We start from the raw sequence: 26,312 nt of genomic DNA on the forward strand, positions 1-26,312 counted from the left end.
GTTTCAGCTTTTTCTTGTGATTCTTTGTACCAATTTTCAGTTTAGTAGCTTAATTTCACAATTTTCACATTTTTCACAATTCACAATTTTCCAACTGATCCACATGTAAACCTGCTATTTATCCTTGTCATTAAACGAACGTTTCATAGGCATTTGGTAGTCTCAAACATAACATTTGCTGGAAAGTGGGTGTGATTATGAAGCGGAAACACCTATTTCTAAGTTATAGCCTTAGTATACTGCTCTCGCCAATCTATATCTTGATTATTTTGAGGTGTCAACGCATATGTTAGGTGAACAAAACCTTTATACTGCAAGGGTGCACATTTTTCTTCACAAGATCTACGACCGATGAAGATTTTATAACTTCCCTTTTTATGCATCGCAATATATTGCTACAAAGTATAATAGTTTTGTTCACCTAACGTCTAGAACTTATCGATTTAGAAGAATACTTATATATGCCTATATACTCGTATAAGTTTACTAAAGTCAACCGTCTCGAGATTGTTGACATGAAATACGATACTAGCAGCAAACATTCAATAAGCATTGACCTGAAATACTATATGACACCCGCAATAAATGAATGAGCGGATCTCATTGGATAGTCGGCAAACACAGCACATTTGTCCGTCCGTCCATCCAAACAAGCGATATTTTCCACAAAAATTGGAATATCCCAATCTTACTTGGTACACGTATTTTGTGGCACCCAAGGTAGGTTCTGTTAAACTAAAACATTCAAAGTGCTATTACTGATCTATAAATTTAGATATACAATTTGAATTTGTCCATAGAATCATAATGTAATCTAACTTCTATATTATGTATTAACAATTGGCGAAATCACGCCTTCATTCCTTATATCAAAATTGTAAATTCCATATGACTCGATAACTTCACAGAATATAAATGAAGCACTATTGAAATTATTTAAATAACACTTTGCATAAATTGTGTCCGTGAAGTGTTCCATCTTCAAAAATACTTGAAATCGGACTATCACTTTTTAAGATCACCTTTTATTACCGAGAGTATCAATTAATCTGTAAGGTATAATTGAACATATTGGATAAATGAACAAAATAGCGTCGAAACTACACCTAGCCCCATAAACCTAATATAAGGTCTAACTAAACTTTCAGTGGGCTTAACAGTTTATACTGGAACGGGTTGATTTGCAAGGCATATTTGCGTACGCAGGAAATGTTCTATGGATCCTTCTGAATAACTTTGTCTAAGAGACTATTGGTCTAAAACCGGTTTCGAGTCAGCGATTTTTAAGTCGTATTGCTGTGCTGCGGTTCGGACGATATGCGGGCACATACATATGTAATTAAATAGTGTTTCATTTTTATACTCTTGCTACATGTTCCTACAAAACAAAATAGTTTTGTTCACCGAACGGTTGTATGTATCGCCTAAACCTAAGCGAAATAGATATAAGGTATAATCAGGATGACGAGACGAGCTGAAATCCGGTAAAACTCTAATTTGGCATAGGGGATCGCAATAGTAAGGGGCACCGGTGAGCAAAAATTAAAAAAAAGTGTTCATAGCCCCGCCCTCTAATATATTTAACGTATATATCTCCGCTAAAGCTGCAATTACTAAATTCGCTTAGAACAAATACTATGCGAAAACTCGTCTACTTCTCATATAGCACAATTTATAATTCCACTTGCTTCTTCACTTTCAGTACACAAGAAGCATTTGCTATAACGGGATGAAACTTTGCACTAATAATTCTTTTAAATTACGCCACCTTATGACCAAAAACTGTCAAGAACCAACTTAACCTGTTCAATCCCCCAAATACCAAGAAATTTAGGTCAATATATAGAAAATCTCCCCTGATAATAGTATCTGTGTGTCAAAAATGAGATAAATCGGGACAATACTTCTCTGAGTCGTCATATACTTAACATAAATATTTTTGATCCACCGGGTGACTTTATACCGCATATATCGGTCAATATGCACTGTACTCATTACAGTGTATCTGTGTGCCTAAAATAGATAAAATTAGGCGAAAATTTGACCTAGCCCTTATTTAACTAATAGCAGAAGTATCGAACAACTGACTGACTTTAATCCAAATTATATGTGATGTACCTTAATCAAACCCAGGAAAATATTTTTTAGTATGTGGCATGTTAATAGTATGTGTTACTGGCAAAAATAGATAAAATAAATACTACCCTCTACTCCCATATTTTCATGAACGAATTTCTTGGACTTTGATTCCTGTAAGTTGCAAGAGTATAAAATTTTCTGTTACACCTGAACCATGTCCTTCCTTACTTCTTGTATATAAGATTTACAAAAGTACTTTATTTATTTTATTTAATTTTTTATAATATACATAAATTGTAGTTTCATATTGTCGCATTCTATTACAAATTTTATTTACATATATCATTGCACGGGCATTTAATTAATCAAAGAGTGATATGGTTTCCCTGTAATTTCAAATACAAGGAGTGTAGTATAATAACTTTTTTGCTGAAAAGGTATTATGTGTTAATGGAAAATATTAGGAAAGACTTTTAAGAATAGTATAGAATTGAATATATAAAATCAGATACTATTCAGGCACAACAATAATAATGATCAAACTAGTATAATAAATAATATTTATAAGACATTCCAAATTTTCTATTTGGGAAAATGCTATGCTGTGGGAAGAAGAAGTACAAAATGTTGATTATAAATATCTTTGATTTTTCATTGAAAATATACAATACAAGAGGGGTTTACTACTTGGCAATTACTTTATTGCCTTTCTGAAGGGCAGAGAAGAAATCTTATTATTGGTATTAGCATAAAATCTTGGCATTGCCATTAAATACATATGTATGCTGTCTATAATATTTATAATACAAGTAGGCGCAAAATTTTACGAAAGCATTTTTATGCAGACAGCTAATTTCATCTATATGTATGTATTCACATTTGCCTCCATTTCTATATGTACTACTGTGATCAAATTGAAAGGTTAACTTTGTCCATTTCATCTCCTTCAAACTAATCCCCTCCCGCTGCAATACACTTATGCCAACGAATTTTCCAGTCATCATAGCACTTGGAAAAAGCCTTCTTCAATTCAGCTTTTATATCCCCAATTGAGTCAAAAGGGTGTCCTCGGAGTGGTCACGTGAATTTGCTGAATAGCCAAAAGTTACACGAAAGTAAATCAGGCGAATGCGTTGGTTGCGGCACGATATTAGCTGAAAATGTGGCGAAATTATCATGAATAACCAAAGCAATATGAGATGGAAAATGGAAGAATTCACTTTTAGAGTCTCACAAAACGACGCGTATCTCAAATACTAATAAATATTTTGACGTGAAATTTAGCATAGCTGTCACTAACAGTACTACCAACTTACAGAATTTACAGATTCGAAAAACACACCAAGTATAAATTAAAAATTCACCTTTCAATTTGATCACCGTAGTATTGTGAACATTTAATAATGTTTTGATATAACATATAGTATTTTGATCAAAACTACGTGTTTAAATCTTAAATAATTTTAATAATTGAAAAATATTTGAAATATAACACGGTAACACACTACAGCAGATTTGAGTATTTTTTGAGCCATTTGAATATTAGACTATCCGTACTCATGCCTATTTTTGGCCGTTAGTTTGGTTACTTATGGGTTTAAACAAAGGTAAGTACATTCGAAGCAAAATTTTGATATTAATTTCTACTTTAGTTTTGCCATTATTGATATTGCAATGAAAGATATGATTTGTTGAAGCATATTCTTAAACTTTGGGGAATTTTATTTAATGTTGATCAGTTTCAAACTTTTACATATAATGTCATTTTTGTACATTGTAAAAAAATATAAATGTCATTAATTCACGTTGGATTGAAGAATATAAGCAGATGCAAAAGATTTATGCAACGAGCTGTTAACTGAACAATCGCTCATAAAAGTTCCCCACTGAACTTTGTTATATTTGTTCAAACGAATTAAGATAATAATATCCTACAGAATTTATTTAAGACAATGTGTGAAGAAAGACTGACAGGCTTCGCAACATTATCAATTGAAAGTGAAGTGGCAAAAACTCTTAAAACAGTTGTGCATGATTTTTCCAAATTAAAGGCACGAAAATATTTAAACTACTAATTATAATGTTTTTTTTAATAATTATTAAAATTACCTGAAGAATTTTTAAAAATTATAAATTTGTTTTTTGTCTAAAGGCAAAATAGACTTAGAAGGGGCACAGAATTTGGCATTAGATTAAGGCGAAAAATATCCTCAGGCCGGCCCTGAATTTTCCCAATGTTTATGGAAATTTTCACACTGTTATTGGATGTTTTAACTCAAAAATGTTTCCTAATTTCTCTGTTGAATTAGAAAACCAATTATATTTGAAATTTAAAATTTCAATATTTCTTACAACGACTCTGTTTTGCAACATTTGCCAGTTTTCGAGTTGTGAAGCTTATGTATTTAATATGCGATATGTTAGTAAGGTACCAAAAATGATTGTAATGCATACACGTTTTTAAAATTGTAAATTACGTAAAACTATAAAATGTTCGGTTACACCTGAACTTAGTCCTTTCTTGCTGGTTAATTACGATAAGGTATTGCCAGTTGTCCGAAAACCTTCACAAGAATAGAACTGCACTTATTATAAAATGCACTTAGAAGATCACTCGAATTTTTTCGGTTTTAATGCATGTTATAATGAATGTGCGTAAGTGCGATGGCGTGAATAAATTGTGTATTCTGATTACACCCATGCAGATCACTGATACATATTTATACATACGTAATATAGCAATATAGTATATGTATTTGATAAAAAAACATGTAATAATGATACATACATATAATTTAAATAAAAATTCGCAGGCATACACGTTAACATTCAAGGATATTTTACTGACATACAGGTAGTAAGGTAAACAGACAGACATTATGTACTCACAAGTGAAACTTCTCATTCCACACAGGATTTAACTCCTGCGGCATTGTACGTGTACGCTTTTTCACCTTGCTAACTTGCACCGTCACATAGGGATCACTGGTACCGCTTTTATCCTTCGCTATCAGGCCTTGAGCACAAATCACTGTAGAATTACATATACATATTTTTTAATTTAAATCTTTTTTTGTCAAAATTTATTACTTGTGGATACACGTTTTCGTTTCATTATCAAAAATCGAAAATTAAAATTATATTTGTACGTTTATTTAAATACATCTAAATAGGTGTATAGTATGTCTGCAGATTTATAAAATAAGAGTATGTACTAATAAGTAGTATAGGGGTATTCGCTTGCTCTTGCAAGATTGCAGATTGCAAAGTGATATATGAACGGCTGATTCGGTCAATTTATTGTGAATGACTATTATGCATGGCTATTGTGAATTGGCGCACTTTCTGCATACATTTTTAACAAAAAAAACTGTAACAAAATAGATATTATGAAATTTATTTAAAACTTACCTTCCTCAACAATTTTACGACGTAATATGTCTTTATGTAAAATGACAGCTAAAACAGGGTTGCAATTATATTTTTGTGTGACATTGCACGCAAATATACATGGGTTTTGGTCTCACATATTTTACAGATAGTGCAAATAATTTTCTGCGTGTGTTTGTTATTGTGCCGGTGCACCAAGAGGAAATATATGCAATTCTTGCACCGTGCAAGGGTTTTGCAAGAGCAAGAGAATACCCCTTATATGTAAGTGTTATTTAAGTTTGATGGTGGTGAAAATTGTGTTGTGGTGAATATTTTCCGATGAATATGAATTTCTAGTATGTTTATATGCATGTGATATAACTATTTAGTTAGTATTTATCTATATGATGAATAATCGAAGTGGGAAAATATGATATTAATGAGCTTGCTGAAATACGATGAGTTTGGAGAAAACGATTAGACGGTACGGTATCATGCTATATAAAATCATGTAATATAGTATAACAACGGTATTTCCCGCATGCACCTTTAACTCAATTTGTAATGCTTGCATTCCTTACTGGGAACATTACGGACGTACTATAATTACGTAAATATATAGGATTGCATTATCAGACATATGTATGTTCCCACCGCCAATCTCCTCAAAGGACTTGCTTATAATATGTTTACTCTTACAATGTATATACATTTGTATTATAAACATTAAATAGCAAAAAAATATATTAAATGTATTTATTTATTTGCACCGACTTCGAACCGTTTTCTCTATGTCTGATTATCAGACATCAGTCAGTTAAGTTTTGGTTAACTTAGCCACGACTAATTCTTTCGGTAAATAACCTTTTTTTAACCAGAACATAACTGACATATGGCTGCTAATCAGAGATTGAGGATAAAACTTATAGCATACTAACTGTCAAACGTATTGCTATTGCCATTGCCAAATCTGTATGTGGGCATTTGCTATCATAATATAATCATTTGCTCAAAGGCGTAGGGTAGGTAAGTTCGAGCTGATGTAGCGCATGCTTTGAGCTCTTGAAAAATTTATTTTATCATTTGCGAAATGCCGTCGAGTAGTTGGCTGATATAGCGCACGTTTTGAGCTCTTGAACTCCTTAAATCTTTTATTTGGAAAATAAAAAAAGGATAAAGATTCTTTTTTCACAAACGTATTTCTGGAAAAATAAGAAGTCATATTTTTGGACTACTATATAATAATTGAGGCTTAAATTTTATATACCAATTAAAATAATAAATTTAAAATGAGCAATAATATTTTGATTTATGCTTGTATAAGTTTATTAAATTTAAGACTTCGCTCATTCCAAACCCAATTTGCATAATTTTCTGTAAATTAACAATATTAAACTAAATATTAATTTTTTGAAAAAATGTTATTTTGAAAATGTACTTTATTTTTATAATATAACACAACCGTCTTAATACTCGCTCTTCTAAATTTCATATTACCGAAATGAAAATGCCGTCGACATATGTATGCGCAAATGGGATATGTTGCCTCTTCGAAATTTTCATAGAAATGAAAACTGCGCTGTCAAACTGCTGAAGTGACAGCTTATAGCTTACAATATATGGCAAACTAATTAGTATTCCATATATTGTAAGCAATAAGTAATGTGGAGTCTCCACAGGCAATAGGCACGGCAATACAGTTATTATGCTATAAATTTTATCCTGTCGAGATGCCCCGTTAGTCTGCAAATTGTGGAAAATACATACATACATTTATAATAATGGGTGTGTTGTTTCTAAAGGTGTATATTTTTTATTTTAAAAACCACTCTATTATTTATATTTGCGGGTGGTTTAACTATGTCTAGATTACATTTTGTAAGCCAACTTTAAAATTATTGTCTCTGTTTTTCATAATTTTCTATAAGACGAAATGTAAAAGCTAAAAATTGCATATAGCAGCAGAAAGAGGAACTTTAAAGGCATACGGACCCTAGAACGCGGACCAAACAAACGCATATCAGAATGTCTAGAGCATATAGGAAGGGTTTGGTAACAAACATTGCACGAGGGGTTCAAAGGACAACAGATGTGGGGCCAATTAAATGCAACTTGACACTGAATGCCAGGGATAATGGGATGCCCAACTTATTCCAGTGTGAGAGCGCCTCAAAATACGCGTTCCAGTGGCCACATCGAACAAAATAAGAATTTTTGGGCATTTAAATTAAAACACCCAACATTTATTACCATTGCAAATTGTTATATACTGGACTTTTAATATATGACGAAACTACTTAAATCCTTTTTTATGATTTTATGATATATTAAAACAACTGACTTTTGATATTTCACTACTCAATAAGGTGAATTAAGCCTGTTAGTTCTTAATTAATAAATGTTTTTAATCATTTGTAATTGAAAATTAATTATTTTATGCATCACATTGCAAAACGTTACATGAAATATATTTAAATTTCGAATTTTCTTTGATTTTCATTGTTTTAAATTTTTATTAGCGATCTTGAACGGCGGCAACAAATTCCTCCGTTCACATACATATATTTTTGGTATAATTTCAATCTGGCCGTTCCAGTCATTCCAATTGCAAAACGTCAAAACCTGCCCAATCCAGTCAACTATTATAGTTCGGTAGGTGAGCGGTTCTCACATTTCCAGTGACAGGAGAGTTAGGGATCTCTTTATCTCTGCTGAATGCATTAAGGCCATCGCCATCGTATGAGCATTGCTCAAAACATTCTCCCGTCGTGATACTCAGGAATAATGGGATGCCCAACTCCTCTCTCACTTTGACAGTTGACTGGATTGGGGAGGTTTTGACGTTTAGCAATTGGAAACGAGCGATGGCCAGATTGAAATTTTACCAAAAAAATATATAAACGGAGGGATTTGTTGCATCGTTCAAGACCTCTTATGAAAAATCTAAAACAATGAATATTAAATAAATTTGTGAAATTTAAAGATATTTTATGAAACGTTTTGTAATTTGAAGCATCATAGTTTTATTTTCAATGGAAAATGATTAAAAACATTTAATGATTGAGAGCTAACAAGCTTAAATCCTTTTATTGGGTATTGAAAGGGCAAAAGTCAGTTGTTCTAATATTCTTTAAAAAGATTTAAATAGTTTCTCCATATAATAAATAATAATTTTTATACATACTAAATGTTGGGTGTTGGGTTAATAAATGCCCAAAAATTGTTATTTTGTACGATCTGGCCATAATGGAAAATGTTATAAAAAAACGCTTATTTTGAGGCGCTCTCAAACTGGAATAAGTTGGGCATCCCATGATTCCTGATGATACCTGGCAGTGGTACCGAGGTTAAGGTTCAACACTGACACTGACTGGGTTCGATGCTTCCTAACCAATATTACGGAAAGAAATGGCGTAATGCGATTTGACTATCAAGTTTAGTAGTAGTTTATGTTATAGAGTAGTGGATTATGCTCAAAATGCCGATAAAAATGTACGTGGCAATTTTACATAAGTAAACACATTAGATCAGTGGTTCGCATTTCATAACACAATTTTGCTAGTTCATTTCATACGTTTATTTACACTCTTAATTAAGCTATTTTTGTTTAAAAGCACTTTTTGTGGTTATTTAAACACAACAAAGTTAAGATTTTTAAGGTTCAACATATTTTTTTAATAATAAAATTAGGTATATGGAATGAACTGAAATGGTGTCATGGCGCCCCGAATTCTTAGCAAATCTCGCCGTAGCTGTCCCAGGAGTTAATTGCGTATGTTAGTTTGGGTCAGGTTTAAGTTTGTGCAACGAGTGTGTTTTGATGTATAAAATCCCTTCCCAAAAAAATTCATTACAAAATACATTTGAGGTTTTCCAAGAATTTAAAATTATCTCAAAGCCCCTCGAAATCGGGGATTTTAACTCAAATTCAGAAGAATTTACGAAGTAACACCAATATTAAAATTATGTTGGAAAGATAAAAGGAAGAAATTATGGATTTGGCACTTATAATGTTATGTATAAACTATGCCTCCAAAATTGTAAAAATTAAATTCTGGCTATAAAATTAAAAGTTATTTTTCCTGATATTTCCCTACGTTGTCAAATAATTTGAACAATAATAATATTTTTTTTGCACCCTTGGGTGGGTTGGGGTCAAAATTCTGCTTTTTTGGAAATTCTGCATTCATAATTCCGGAAGTCGGAACACCGGGAATCAAAGTTATGGAAGTCAATATTCTGGAATTCAAAATTCTGGATAACGAAATTCTAAATTGCAAAATTCTGAATTGCAAAATTCTGAATGGCAAAAGTCTGTAATTAGTGATTAAAATTGCGTTTTTAATCATTAATTACAGAATTTTGCCATTCTGTAATCATATGTTTTATTGCCTAGTAAGTAGTTTTTTACAATTGCATGATTGTATTTGTTATTGTTATTCCTTTGTTTGTTGTTGTTCATTTACTTTTTTGTACTACCATGATTGTATTTGTTATTGCTATTGCTTTGTTTGTTGTTCTTCATTTACTTTTTGTACTACCATAATGATTTAGTTTACTATGTACCTACATATACATACATATATGTACTGACTAAGCAATGTGTTACTGCAATTTCATTAATAAAAACGTGCTAAATATTTTTGTGAAATGATGGAAAATATAACTGTGGTGAAGTCCAATAAAGGAAAAGACATGTTAAACGTCGACGGCTACTTCTTCTATGTATTTGGAACGAAAAAATAAGAAAACATTTAACTGGACTTGTTCTGAACGAATTAAAAACAAATTTACCGTGCGTATTGTCACACAATTCGATGGCTGTGAACATGTTATACGAAAAAACAAGAAATGAATCTATTTGGTCTTTATTTGTTAATAATGTTGTTTTTTGTCTTTCTGATAAACATGTTTGAATTTTGGAATCATTTTGGAGGTTATGTTTTGTTTATGTTATATTATTATGTATGTATAAGCAAATTTATATAAGATACACGATTTGGCTCAAATTTTGGGGAAAAAATTTCCAGAATTAATTCTGGAAAACGTAAATTCCGGAATTATGAAAAACCAGAATTTTGAAATGCAGCCAAAAAAAGCAAATTGCGGAATTCCGATTTCCAGAATTTGGTCCACCCAGAATGTTGATTCCGGAATTTTGACTTCAGAATTTTGATTTTAGAATTTTGACCGTTTCCCCCCTTGGGTAGATTCTCTCAATATCATGTGCAGTGTATTTGTATGCATGTACGAGGTGTGTTCAAAAAGTAACGGAAATTTTAACATTCCTAGCATGTAACTATGTAAACATATGTGTATGTAACATTATTTTGTTTCCTTCAGTCAATAAACTACGTTAAAGCAAATAATCAGCTGTACTTTTTCAAACAAACTATTGGTATTTTTTAATTTTGATGTCTCATGACGATAATTTTGATATTTTGAACACAGTCTAGTTGGAATGTGGAGCAGTCAATGATATATTTATTAGAAAATTATTTCGTAAAGATCGTTTTCCCAATGTATCATTCGCAGCCATCTGTTAATTCAGTTTTGGTTAATTAGCCAAGACTCCTTCTTTCGGGAAAGAACCTTTTTTTAACCAGAATTAAACTGAAAGACAAACTGAAATGATAACTTTAAGAAAACCACCTTGTATGTTTTAAGACCGATGTTTTGCTGTTAAGTTAGATTACAGACAGGAACTGAAACACGTGAAAATTGTTGGTCCACTGCAGGATAGGTAATCATCCAATAATCGAATTAAACGATAACATACTAATAAAGCCTTTGATTCAAGTACAGAAATTTCGCAAGTGATTAATGCAAATTCTACAAATATCTTATTTATAATATTTTGAAGGAATTACAAATTTCAATACATGATACAATACATAAGCCTTAGCGTTACTCTACAGTAATGTAGGTATACATACGTATATATTACGATTTATTTATACCTACATACATATATGTATATGCATATTCAATACTTGTGGTATAAATATTCGATTTGATAAGAAACGAAGTGAGCCACACATAATTTGTAAGTGCATTTTCTACGTTGTTTTCATTTATCAAAAAATCGGTATTTCAAGGGAGAAAGAAGAAGAAAAAAACGGAAGCAATCTCTCTAGATATGCTTTTTTATCTTTTTAAATAGAATAAAGTTTTCTTATTGCTGTAAAAATAACTTTTATTTTCGAAAAATGTCTAAAGTAAGCTGAGTTTTTCCAAAGAAAAAATTAAACAAATTAAATTTTGTACTACACTTCAAAGAACTTAAATGTTAAATAAAGACGATAAATATCTGCATCGATTCCCAGAATGTCTTTCAATTTGTTTCACTTATTTTTATTTATATTTATTTATTTACCAATTGTATAAAATTAAAAATATAGCCAATTGAATATTCTTACAACAATAAATGTTTAGAAAACCTTAAGAAGTTTTATACTTCATACCAGGATACACTAAACATTGTACGATATACATATGTATAAATGATAAAATTATTTGTCATAATTTAAAGCAAATTTCATCGTGAAATGCAACTACATATGAGTTACTAATTGTTATTCTCGTTTTCCCCAACACGGTTATTATGCCAACATAATAACGAAAAATATTTATATATCAATTTATAATAATATCAAATTGGCGAATATCAATACTTTGATTTTCGTCAAACAGGCTGTCCGTCCTTTCGCCACGAAGTAAAAGTCGGAAGTAAATCTTATATAAGAACTGAATCTATATAACGACATGACTTCGGCAGTAAATTTCATCACCTACTTGAGCATAAATGATTTGTGAATAATTATATAACAATGCTCGATTAAAAAACTGATTTCAAGTAGCACTCACATTTTACGAACTTGAATTGGGACTACTTGACGATAAAGTTAACACAGCTGATCGAAATTTGTTCGAAAAAATTTCATGCAATTGTCGAGAATATGAATATTTTCTTACATTCATGGATTGATATCAAAATATAAATATATCAATCAATTTCTCTATTTTATTTTCTTACATTCATGGATTGATATCAATATATAAGTATATCAATCAATTTCTGCAGAAATTGAAATGTCTATGTCCCTCGAATGGCAGAAAAAAAAATAATTTGCAATATACTCTAAAGTTGCTTTCGAACCACTCACTTCATCTCTTCATTCCCATTCCATCTTGTTATTAAATTATTCATTTCGTTCAAAACTTTCACGACTTTTAAGTGGTTTCCATGACGATGGCATCTTGAAACGATTATTGTTCATCAAGTTGCTTGCAGCCCACGTCATGGTTATCAATTTTGAAAAGTTGTTTTAGTGATCAACTTGAAAAAAGTTCTTGCTTGTGTAACTGCAGCGTAAAACAATTTTAATCCGTTCCCACGACAGTCAGGCCTAAGAATCGGAAAGGACCCGGATTTTTATCCGGCCAAGGACTGCCAATTCGGCACCATGTCTCGACTTCAGGAATATTATTACTACGTAGTAATAACATATTTTCTATGGAGTTGGTCTAGATTTCTCAGTGAATTATAGTGGATGGCTGATTACTTAAAATTTATAAAACACTTATATGATGTTAATTGTCATTGAAAAGAATACCGAATTTATTTGCTTTAATTTATTTTGATTTATACACATTTAAAAACAAGTAATTATGTGATAAGAATTTAGCAGCCCTTTCCCATTCTTAACTAAAAATAGAAAAAATGCTAGTAAATGAATTAAACTTCAATAATTTAATAGGAATTATTAAAGGCTGCTGAAAATGATTCATAACGTATCTGAAGGATTATTTATAATTTTTCATTTTATAAGTACACGGACAGACGGTAAATAAATATTACAAAAAATAATTTTTATTATATATTATAAACATTAGGCATATATATTATATATCGTAAAATGTGGGAGCATATATACATATGTATATTCTGGTATTGCAAGTAAAAATGAGATGCTTTTTGCATATGATCGGTATGTGAGTGGTATGTTAGTGTTGCTTAGGAATCAGTGATAATAAACGTAGTTAGAGTTAATTTAATAAAGAACATTTGGTCGTACTAAAAAATAAATAAGTTTAAATATCAATTTCATTACCACATTCATTCAGCATTTAGAACATATGTACATATATAGATGTTTTAGTCAGGCCATTAAATATTTTTTATTATTTTCATAAAATATGTTTGTGTATGTGTCATCCAAAATAATTTAAACATAAGTCAAGTATGAGCAAAACAAAAACAGCTACGTATGTATGTATATTAATGCCATTAAATATTTTTTATTATTTTCATAAAATATGTTTGTGTATGTGTCATCCAAAATAATTTAAACATAAGCCAAGTATGAGCAAAACAAAAACAGCTACGTATATATGTATATCGAATTAGAGTTATATAGCAATAAAAGGTGTAACCAGAGGCAATTAAGGATATTTAGAAGAACACGATTAAGCTGTCAAACTTACGTCATAAGTATATTGTAAACTGATTATACAAATTATCTATTCATTCTGAATATTTGATATTTATGCACTTCAAATTGCTTTTGTGAGAAGAAAGTTTTCAGATTTTATAGTTAAGACAGGTTTGTAGCATATAATGAAAACTACGTAACATTAATAACTTATCAGATCATACACAAATAAGAGCTGATCGTTTTTAAACAGAAATGTCCGTTGCCCATTTATCGAATTGTTATTGTTTGAATTTAGCGATAAGCAATTTTATATAATGTCAGATTGGAAGAGCAGAGCTAAGCGAACACGTACATTCGTTTTTGTTAACGGTGCCTCGAGAAAGTTTCTAATATCCGGTTGGCTATTAAATAAATAAATGTATATTTTTTTTTTGTTTTTTGCATAAGCAATTTTATATAATCGAATTTAGCTTGTACTTTGGTAACAAACTACTGAACAAAACTTATTTTATTTTAAGAATAAACAATAAGTAAATTTTGTAGCAAAATTTCAAAGTTTTGTTGCGACTCAAATAAAAGATGCCAGGATACATTTTGTAGAAAAATGTAAGAGTGTGACACCACATTATCATTAAAACATATTAACAAAAATGTATTTTACGAAAGATTGCAAAGTGATTTGCTGCTTATTATATCTTCATGTGATTGATTTATACAATATACTTGTACATTAAAATCAAGATTCGTGAAGATCAGAAAAGTTCCCGAGGAAAGTTTTAAAAGCACGAATTCGGCACCTCTAGCTTAGGTTATTTTATACCCAAAGTATTTATATAAAAAATATAAAAGACTAAGCAGGCTTGCTGTAATGACAATTTCACGATAGAAAAGGCTTGAAAAATGTAAAAAATATATTTATAATTTGGAAAATTCAGTGGAGACAGAGTTCATGAAATGACTTTGGTATAAATCATATATTATGGTCGTCTACGTACACTGAGAGTTTTATCAGAGATAAAGGAATGCCCAACTCATTCCAGTGTGAGAGCGTCTTGGTTTTAGGGTAATAAATAAACTTGAAATATGAAGGTTATTATAATAAATATAGTAGTTTACATACAGTTTAATGTCATGGTGGAAAAATTTCAAATCGACCTTTTAATATCAAATACTACTAAATTGAAAAAAAACACATTATTAATCGTAGACGTGCGGGTGGCATAATTTATTGCAATGTATAATACTGTAGTCAGTTCATGTATTGAATAGAAAAATTTCGCAAAACAAAACGATGTGGGTCAAGCTTTGAGAATATTTCGAGAACTTCTTCTGTAGTGACTTCAATGTCATGATACTTTTGCAGCAACGCCAGGCCAATCAATTTATCTTGAAGTACGTTCGTCCTCAGCCACGTTTTCATACGGCGAAAAAAGAAAACTAGGAATTATGGGGTATAGGTCTACATCGCAGTTCTTCAACGTTTCCAATGCAGTAGTTGGTAACTGGTAGTCTTTTAACTTTTGCTTCTGCCCCCAATAGCACTGCCAGTAAACAAGTTCACCTTTGAGTCTCAAACGTCGCTCGTGTCATTATCAAAAAGTTTTTTGAATCTATCTATCAAACAGTCAATAAGATTTTCCATTTCTTTGGCTTTCAAAGTACATGCTTTTCTGGAAGCAGCAAACTCAGTTGAAATTCATTCAATACTTCTCTAGAAAAACGCGTCTTTAAATCTTCGCCGATTGTATTCAATAAAGGACTGTACACTGAGACCTTATAGTATTCTGCACAAGTTCTCATGCAGAAATTTTCGCGTTTTGTTTGTCGGCCGCAGATTCTTGGTTTTTCTTCGTCAACTTTCAGTCCTGCCACCATTTTTTTGTGTCTGAATAAACGGATCCAAAATGTTCCTCAAATTTGATGCCACGATCGATTCGTTCTGAAGAATCACACTGAGTGAATGAGTTAGAGATAATATATCACATAGGCAAAAAATTCCAAAAATACACTTTGTAACTTCAGTGGTATCTTAGCATTATTTATTATATTCAAAAATGGTCTTTAATTTGGTTTTTGAAATAAAATGGCGATCCTATTTCTGTTGCTTTAAATTTTTACAGAGTAGTAAAATTATTAATAAGCCATTTAGCCTTTGGGTGAAGGAAATTTCCCCCCAATTCCCCCCTCTAAATCCGCCACTGTATATATGTATGTATATATGTATGTATATATATATATCCGGTCAACATATAGAGCAATTAATTAAACCCTTTTTTGTGATTTTGTGATATATTAAAACAACTGATTTTTGAACTTTCAAGAGTTAATAAAGAGAATTAAATGTACTTTCTCCTAATTAAAAATGCTTTTTATCATTCGAAATTTAAAACTATTACTACAAAGCATGATATTACAAAAGATTTCATCATTTATTGTTTTATTTTCCCCCTGCTAAACGTCAAAATCTCCTGAACTTTGACAGTTGACTGAGTTCAGAAGGTTTTAACGTTTGGTAATTGCTCTCTCATTTCAAATAACAGATGAGTTGGGCATCTCTTTATAGGCTCATTCACATACAACACATACAACTTTCCTCGCTTTGAGTGACAGTTCATACTGAAACAACGAAGTGTATACCACAATGAACACATAGCTTTCCATGTTTCCCTCTAATAAAAATGGCGACTGTTGCTTGACAACGCGTATAAAATGTACGCATAAGGTAAACTGGGGCAGATTCGTCTTTGGGACAAATTCGAAAAAAACCGTTTTTGATATGATGGAAAATTACTAGCTTAATGGTTACCATTGGTCAACTATATATATTTTGATAATGTTGGGCACTTTTGTTGCGAAAATGAAAAGATCAGCACGTGTTTAAAGAGTTTTAGCAGGTTGTTGTAATTTCGACATGTAAGTGCGTAAAGAACCTATAGAGCTAATTTTAAATGAACTTCAAGTCAATAATTTGATTTAAACATTGATTAATGGTTTACAAAATTTGTTAAGATTTTCGATTTATACTTAAAAAACATACGATTTTTATAAAAATGTCACCCTACTTAATGTGGCCCATAACTCTTTACTAAGGAAACTACATAGCTTTTAAAATGCAATAATATTCCTTTAATTATTATTTTTATAATATTTTCTATAATTACAGGCAATGGTGCGAAACTACAAAAAAGGCCAATCGCTCTTCAATAAACTAGAATGACATCAAAAAGCACTTTTTTATTGCCCTACTGAGCCTTTCTAAAATTATTTTTCTCGAGAAATATTCTAAGCGGTTTTCGAGCATCTGAAATATTTTCAACATATTCAGTTATGATGACTTTGTCATGGAAAATCTGTCGCAAGAAGAGGTTTTAGGTATGGAGGATGATACCGCTTTTACAAAGTTTTCTCGGAGGTCATGCCTGTATGAAGGACAATATAACTTTGGAACAAAGATTTTAGAAAGATAATAGTAAATCACCTAATGTCATACGCCCCATAAACCGTTTATATGCCAGGAAAAAACAGTCAGATATTGACAACGTATGTACTCATACAAAAGCGTATATCGAACTTCTCTGTCAAATCAAATCTCTGACCCAAAGCGAAGCAAAATTTCTATGTGAATTGGTCATATCTCTGGTTTTATAACAATAATTTTTGAGGACGATTTTGGCCTACTCTCATATTTGCTAACTACAAAGCGTTACAGTGATAGCTGAAAAACACATTTATGCTCAGTAAAGGATGGTTAGTGTGACGCTGTGTATGTTTTATAACATACATATATAACATACATGGTGAATTACAATATAGAATCCTTACACTTATTTTGCAAAAAGTTTTCCTTTTGCGAATATTTTGTGAAAAAGATTAAGATTATTTTTATAAGGTTATTAGGTAGTAAGATGGGCAAAGAGGGAAAGTGCATGAGATCGATTTACGTAAGTAGTAAAAATGCTCAAAACAACAACCGGTTCGAGATAGTTCTGTGAAACCGAAAATATAGACATTAGTTCCTGTGTACTTAAAGAAACTTGAAATTGTTCCAAAAGGTAAGATCTCTCAGAAAAAACGATATACTTAGGTGTGTGAAGGTGAGCATTGCATTGTGGTAGCCATTTTCAAACTTTTTTGAGTATAATCAAAGTATATATTTATACATTCTTACTCCAACATTATATACATATACAAATTAAATGAATATAGAAAGTAAAAATTCTCGAGAAATAAGTTGTATAAAATCAACGTTTCTTCTAGTATAGGAAACTTGTTTTTTTTTTGTAGAAATCGACTTGATGATAAACTGGTATATTAGTACATTTCGGATGACTGGTACAAATGTGTTTAATGGTTGGTTTAGTGGCAGGGTAATTTAGGTATTAGTTATAAGGACTTTACGGGTTCAATTAAGTACTGCAATTTTTGGATTATATTTCCCTCTTAAACACCATGTTGTGCTACTTTTAAATAAATAAATATAAATGTCCATACCATATGTTTTTGTTTGCTTTGTGTGTACCTGTAATTGTTAACTTGCATGACCATTTGGATGTTCCCTCAACAGTTGCGAGTTCGGCTTGTTCTAATGAATCTATGTGTGTATCTGGATCCACACCAAATGTCATCCTTCAAAAATCATAAGTATTTATAAATTGGATTTTTTTAAATAACCAGTATAAGTAAATAAAATATTGGTGATGGATTTTTTAAATTACGTTTTCAATTGATTTCAATCTGAGAAGGTAATAAAAACCTGGGCATAATGTATAAACCTAAGAGCAGAGCAAAATCATTGCAAAGATAAAAATATAATAAAATTATTTCTAACATTTCTGTGCGGTGTAAAAAATATTAAACCTTTAAAGGCATTGGATAGCAGTTCTCAGGAGGCAGTACAATATAAATAGCCCACAACAAAATATCAAAAAATATGCTTGAATATGAAACAAAAAGAACCATATATATTAAAAACATACTCTTTGTCATGGTACAGACCTAAAAGAAAACAAATGTGTAGATATACATAATTACTCAAAATCTCAAGCAAAAATATGAATAATATGTACTTTCTTCATTGTAAGAATTCGCGCTGATAAAATATTGTACACCTGCATGGAATTCGTTAGATAGTAAATCTCTACGATGGCGGATATTTGAGCACAGAAGACGAGCAGCTTACAGCACGTTTGACAGTAATTTCAGTAATTTATTGTAAATTGATTTATTTAATAATAAAATAAAGCACGGTATGTAAGCCACTTGTATAAATATATGTAAAAAACCCAATATATAAACTTTCCATAATCTTTGTAATAGTTTACTACTCTTAACTGTTGTATATATATGTATGTATAATAACATATATGTGTATATATTATTTACTGAAGAAACATCTGTTAGTGAAATTTCACTATTCAGTATTCTCCATAAATGTGTTGCCAAAAGCCGATTTTATCCCAAATCAGAAACGTGGTATACGTAAAGATCTCTAAGTTTTTTACTCGCCACGTAAACCTTACCAATCAAAATTTTCAAGTGTTGTGCATATTTGACTACATTTTGTAGCGGTATTTTTTGCGGTATAGAAATTTTTTATTTAGAAGTAAGTTAATGACATGTTATTAATTAAAAATATTAAAAATTAAAAACAAAACACATTCAGCTATAGATAAATCAATTACAAAATGACCTCGAGATGTAAGAGACTGACATCCGATGAAAAAGTTATATTTTTTATTTTTTTAATTTAATTTTATTTACACTATAATTGAAAGTAATATATTATTTAATTTTTTTTTTTTATTGAAACACGAAGTTTAGCTGGTGTATTACTTTTAAAACAATAAAATCGGCCGGTTTTGTATATGCACAGAAAAGCTAATTTGTGTAAAAACTATAATTATAATTAGATAATAAAATTTAGTTTACTTATGCTTACTAAAAAAATAAAAAAACAAAATTGAAGAAAATCCCGAATGAACGAAAAAGACCGAACAAAAATTTAAGAAAATATAGTGGTAAGGTTTGCATGACCACGGGTGTATATGAAAAATCATTACATCATAGTGTTGAATTCAGTCCCTTCAAAATTTTTTTCAAACTATTAGTGACGACATTAATATTTTACTAAAAATTATTTTTAATGCAACTTTTTGTAATAATACTTCATTCTGAAAACCATGGACATTTTACTTAATTTGTCACCGCCTTTAGCGTTTATAACTCTTTTTGGGATGAATTGTATAAAGCCCTTAAATATTCGGCGATTATTGCTTTTAATTACACTTTTTCTATTGTTTGCCTTAATTCAACCATTGTTTTGGGCTTATTTTTGTAGGTTCTAGCGTTTATCAGAACCCTTAGATTTTCTATTGAAATCGGAGCGCTTAATGACCAATCCAATGAAGTAATACCCATATCTTCCTTTAATTTACCAATCTCAAATTAATCTCAACAAATCTCAAGAATTATCATATGAAGTAGGGTTTATATGTATCATTTTTGGTTAGGGACAACAAGCTAGGAACCACCCCTTCTATATCATTTTTTACATTTTTCAGCGTTCATTCAGACCTCTAGTATTAAACTGATTCTGAGTTGTACTTGGAAATGCATTCCGCTCCTTTATATAAGGGTAATGTTTTGCAGTAGGACCTATGCAATTATCTGCGAATCCGTCACCAAGTCTGCGACGAACTGCTTGATAGCCATCAGGTGCAATAAAGTTAAACTATGACTATTCAGAAAACATTACAGATTTTCACTTGGCTTGCGCCTAGTTTATTTTATTTTTAACACAACTTAAACGCTTTTCTTTAAAATTTCTGTCTTTTTACAGGCTTTCTTCTTAATATTCCCATGTTGTTAAGCCGATTTTGAACGGGTTGAGTTAAAATATCATAAGAAATAATTTCTGCAACTCTGCTTTAATCTCAGCTGCGTTTTTAACACGTAAACTTGCGCATGGGCTTCTTATAAACTAGTGCTTCTTATTCTTCCTTAAGTTGTCTTCATTTTTAGTTCGCAAGTTTTACGATATTATTCCAAAAAAATGTCAAACGGAGCTTTCGTTAAAATGTATTTATTCTGCTATTTTACGAATAGACCATTTTTGATTTGCTTCTTCTTTATTGGCGTAGACACCGCTTAAAGTGCGCATACACGGCACACATGTGCGTTCGATCGGTATGTGTGCGATTGCGATTTCCTCGTGTATGGGCTTGTGCGCACACCAATCCATGTTCGCGAAAATGTTTGATTTTTTACGATCGGTGTGCACACATGTATGTCGTGTACACAAACACCCCTATTCTGTGCACTTGACAAATTAGTAAAATATTGAAAATTAACTCAAATATTTATCAAGCAAGAAATATTTTGGTATTCTGTGACAATCTTGATAAAAGTAAAAGCTTCAATTCGCAATGTTTTACCCCACACGTGTGGTGAACAAAATAATGGAAATAAAAACAGCATTTTTTTTCAAATTATATTGAGAGCAACATGCGTGCAGTCAATTGCTCCTATGGTGCTTTTTATTCCAAATTTTCTGAAAAAATCTGGAATATATCAAATAAATTACCTTAAATTAGTATATTATTGTTTGTATTACAATAATACTTGCCCCGTTTTTATAAAAGTTTCTTCATCTTTTGAACTGGGAAACTTTATTTCTCCTCCCTTCACCTTCACAATAAGTTTTGCTACAGCCCGCACACTTCTCGAAAGGGACGACTGACTCATGGGCAAGTTGACGTTATTACCTACACATTTCCTGATATGAGCCGCGTCCAAAGAAGTTCCAAGCTGCTAGATCCATTACAGTTAAAGTGACATTTTTTGATTATCCTGTGGGGCTATCGAAAATCGAAAATTTCGCCCAAAGGTATTCTCGCTTAAAAAAATGGATTGCTATCGTCGCGTAAACATTTTAAAAGCCGCGTGCGATTCCTATTCTCACAATTTTCATCTTCGTTTAACAATAATAACAAAAGCAAAATATCTTCCATTTTCACAACAAGATGCACAATCAGATATTTAATTCATAACGAGCACTGTCAAGAGCATTTGACATCTTAACAACTTATAAAGAAGAGAGCTTTTTATTTCAGACACAGATTACGAAATGCTTGATAAATTTCAAATTTTGACAAATTAGAAATATGTTGAATTTGTTAAGTGCACAGAAAAGGGGTGAAAATCTCATTTTTCTCGTGTCGCCGAATGGGAAAGATCGCGGACGAACAATTTTCCGCTTGATTGTCACACATATTCACTGTTTGAAGAAGAACGCAAAATGGAGTTGTATGTCGTGTATGGCGAAACGATTTCATACAGATGTGCACATGTGTGTCGTGTACGGCCACTTTTACCCTGTTATAGCCGAGTTTACAACAGTGCTCCAGTCGTTCTTCCTTCAATTGGAGACATCGTAGTTTTAATCCAATGACCAAACGGGCCAAACCTTAGTAAGAAAAGCACACCCAAACCATAATAATGAGACCGCCGCACTTTATTATTTTTGTGGTATATATACATATGTATTTCCGTACATGTACTATATATCTATATATATAAAAATGAAACCCGTTTTCCGTTGTCACGACATAACATGAAAACGGCTTGACCGATTTGGCTGAAAATTGGTGAAGAGGTAGCTTAGAACCAGGCTAAGACCATAGGATACATTTTATCTCTTTATGTTAAAATTTAATACAACTCATAAATACAAAAATTATATTTCAAATCATAAGCATTTGTTCAAAATTCACGTTTTTAGGAATCATTTGAGAATTTCATTTCTTCAAAAAAAAAATGTTAATAATTTTTTCCTAAAAACGTGAATTTTGAACAAATGCTTATGATTTGAAATATAATTTTTGTATTTATGAGTTGTATTAAATTTTAACATCAGTAACAATAAAAAATTAACATTAGCAAAACATTAAAAGCACCTCACGTCTATATACATAAAAGAAAGTCGTGTTAGTTACACCATTTATAACTCAAGAACTGCGTTTCTATTGTTACACACCGACGCAAAAATTCGGTTTTATTACGATTAAAGAGCACTCAAACACTTCTCCGAATCAGTCATTCATTGTTTTTGTTGGATTATGACCTTGCGAGGCACTAACTGTGTACAGAGCTTTCGCCTCTTCATGTCGCCTGTTTCCAGCTTATCAAATATCTTTTCAACGGTGAATTTCCCTGAGCCCAAATTCAGTAGTATTTTCCTCCAAAAAGCAATGCTTTGTTAACACACAAAATGTTTTATGCTCAATTTTTTTGTAAACTAACACAAGTTGCTTTACAAAAATGCTCTATTTCATTAACTAATAGTTGCAATCCAACTAATATAAATCATATGGTAGTACTTTCTATGTATCAGCCAAAGTGAAGCGTGGTCGGGTCCTCTAGTTCTAACATAACAAGAGAATCCTCGGCCACTAAACAAAACGATCTTCCTATCGTCAGTCCAAAGAAAGATTCGCTACCTCTCAGCTAGCCAATCTAAGCGAAATTTCGCAAAGAGCATGTGCTTAGCTACAAGTTTTGTACTGAGAAGCGGTACTTTCCCAAGGGTGCCCGCAGAGTGGACGCTCAAAGCCGAGCTGAGTGTAAATTCGCGTGTTGCGTAAACGGCTTTAAGCGTCCGCTATACGTGTGCCCTAAGGCTGCGATTATTTAATTTATTCTCTCGCAGGCGACCTGTCTCTACACTACCCTCTATCTTAGTTTTTAGTTAGTTTTAGTTTTTTGTCTTAGTTTTGCTGGCGTAAGTGTGCTTGCTTTGCATGTCGAGCGATATTAAGCGAGCTATCATTTTTAGTGACATTTCTGGCTTCCGGTCACGCGTTTCCACTTTCGGTTCTTAATATAAAGCGTTTCGAACAACCGAGAAATTTCATGATTTATTTATCAAAGGGAAATAAATCAGAAGCTAGAGGAAGATATATATGTGTCATTCTGAGGCAACCTTTTTTTTCAACTGAAAAACAGGCTAAAAACTTTCGAAAATGTGAAAAAGAAAGTCAATCAAAAGATGAGCTCTTAATATTAATATTTGGAGGTGCCTATTTCTAATTTTCTGTTTTCCATATAAATTACATGAAAAAAAAATCATTTTTTTTGTGGCGGTTATTATGCGGAGGTTAATATATGTGCACGCGATGGGTGCCAGTAGGGATGGTAAACTCGGTTCCGATTCTACTCGAAAATCGAGTTTTCTCGTAAAATAATCGATTTTTCGGAATCGATCTTCAGTAGTCGAAGTCGATTAAGAATCGATTCTTGACATTCGAACAACAGCTTTGAAAATAAAAAATACAAAGAAAAAAATATTTGGGATGCATAAAAAGTATCTTATTTTAAATATATTAAGCGTGTTTTAATTGACCGTCATTAGCTAATAGCTAAATAGTTGACAAATAAAAAGCTTATTCCATATTTTCGCTTAAAAACGAACTGTGTTGGCAATGCGGGCAACTGTCAACAGACTGTCACCCGATATTCACTTTAATTCAAATTTTTTGACTTGCAGAGAATGTTAGTTTCAATTTCAAATTTGTGTATGGAATATTAATTTGTGATACAAATATATTTCCCAAATATAATGTCCCATTGAGGTCTAGAATACAAAAAACTGAAAAAGTGTTCATATTTGTCTTACCCATCTAAAAAATGTGTAATTTTGGTTAGATTACATCTTCATCTGTCAAAATAAGATTTATTATTATTGAATGAAAAAAAAATGATGAACTGAGTTCAATATACAAGTTAATAACTAACTGCCGTCCCTACATAACAGCGGCAGGACCAAATAACTGTCAAAAGTTCCTCATGTCCATAGATTAACGTTCGTAATTAATTTTTCGTTTTCATTTCTTTTGTATAATTTTAAAATTTCAGCGAGAATTTTATCATAAATTTCCCACTTTATTTAGAGATGCCGTGTCGGCGTTTACGCTGCGCGGCAAAATATCCGCCGATCAACGAATTTTTCTTAGGTACGCCAATTTGTCTTCAATACAAAATAAGCTGCTCAAATAAAACACGCCTAATATTGCCTTTGCTTCCGCAGTCAGCGTAACTGGACAAAATACGAGTATATTACTTAGAACAGAGCAATACGTGAACGAAATTGACAGGTATTATCATTTACAGCCTCAGTATGAATATGCAATCTCAATATTTCTAATTTTATCTCAATAAATCTCCTAAACATTGTTTTTATTTTAAATATTTTTTTTCCGCGGCTATGCTCGCATTTATCGCTTGAATAATTATCAAAGATTATTAACAATACCAGGTAATAATATACAAGCTCTGTCGCAAAAGAAACAGGACTGTTAAAAAAACAACAAAAAATTAATATTTTTAAAAGTTATATTTTTTTATTCAAAGTAGTTTCCTTGTGCTTCGCTACAGCGTTTAGCCCGGTCAATTAGCATTTCAAATGAGTGTTTAAGGTAATTTTTCGGAATGCTCTTGAGAATATCGATCGTCGCCTCTTGGATAGCTAAAATGTCCTGAAACCAGTGTCCTTTCATGGGCAAATGAAGTTTCCCAAATAGGATATCACAGGGTGCCAGCTCAGGTGAGTAGAGTGAATGATTAATGGTTAATATGGAGTTTTTTGTCAAAAAATCACACGACGCATTATCGTGCAACAGGCGCCAGGACCCTGCCTCGCGGTATTGTGGTCGAGCACGACGATTGCGTGACAAAAGACGCTTCATAAACCTAGGTAAAACACAGCATTAATCGTTTGGCCAGGTGGGATGAACTCTCGGTGTACAATACCCTCGGAATCGTAAAAACAAATCAGTCTTTATTTTTGACTTCTGAAGACGACCGACTTCTGATCGTCACAGAGGTCCTCCAACATTCTTGGAATCGCTTAAACCACTCATGCACATTACTACGGGATAGGAACTGATCACCATAAATTTTTTTCATCATTTGAAATGTTTCAGTAAACGATTTCCCTAGTTTAAAACAAAATTTAATATTTGCCCTTTGCATTTTACGACCGATGACCAAAAGCTGATATCACTTTTTGATCGATAACATCGATTGTAGTTATCCAATTGTCTTAAAATTTTTACGAAATGTCAACAAGAAATCAAACTTTTTACTTCATATACCCACCAATAGGTTTCGCCACCAGAAACAGTTATGTTTAAAAAGTTCTGTTTCTTTTGCGACAGACCTTGTATATAATATATATATATACACATATATGTTATATCTTATATATAAAAATGAAACGCTATTTCGTTATGCGCCGGCATAACGTTCGAGCCGCAGCACGAAATACGTGGAAATTTGTACAGGTATTCCATTAGTACTCGTAGTAGTGCAGAAGTCCTTACAGAAGCCCTTTTTTTTGCAATATATGTATATATTTATAACTCAGTA

At 31.6% G+C, this 26,312-nt stretch overlaps 1 protein-coding gene across 7 annotated transcripts in view; it reads right to left on the reverse strand.

The window, feature by feature from the left end:
• The window catches only part of LOC120779452, a 112,186-nt gene that overhangs the window by 40,701 nt on the left and 45,173 nt on the right, over positions 1–26,312 (reverse strand). For 5 of the 7 annotated variants that reach the window (XM_040111708.1, XM_040111706.1, XM_040111710.1 and 2 more), the window contains one exon: positions 4,969–5,110. The exons of 1 other annotated variant lie outside the window; for it this stretch is intronic. In XM_040111708.1, the coding sequence (XP_039967642.1) occupies positions 4,969–5,110 (142 nt within the window). Of the gene's footprint in view, positions 1–4,968; positions 5,111–18,408; positions 18,516–26,312 lie in introns of all 7 variants that reach the window. One more of the 7 variants, XM_040111707.1, reaches the window with a different exon arrangement.

The sequence above is a fragment of the Bactrocera tryoni genome, unplaced genomic scaffold (assembly GCF_016617805.1).
Source record: "Bactrocera tryoni isolate S06 unplaced genomic scaffold, CSIRO_BtryS06_freeze2 scaffold_11, whole genome shotgun sequence".
NCBI classification, from domain to species: domain Eukaryota; kingdom Metazoa; phylum Arthropoda; class Insecta; order Diptera; family Tephritidae; genus Bactrocera; species Bactrocera tryoni.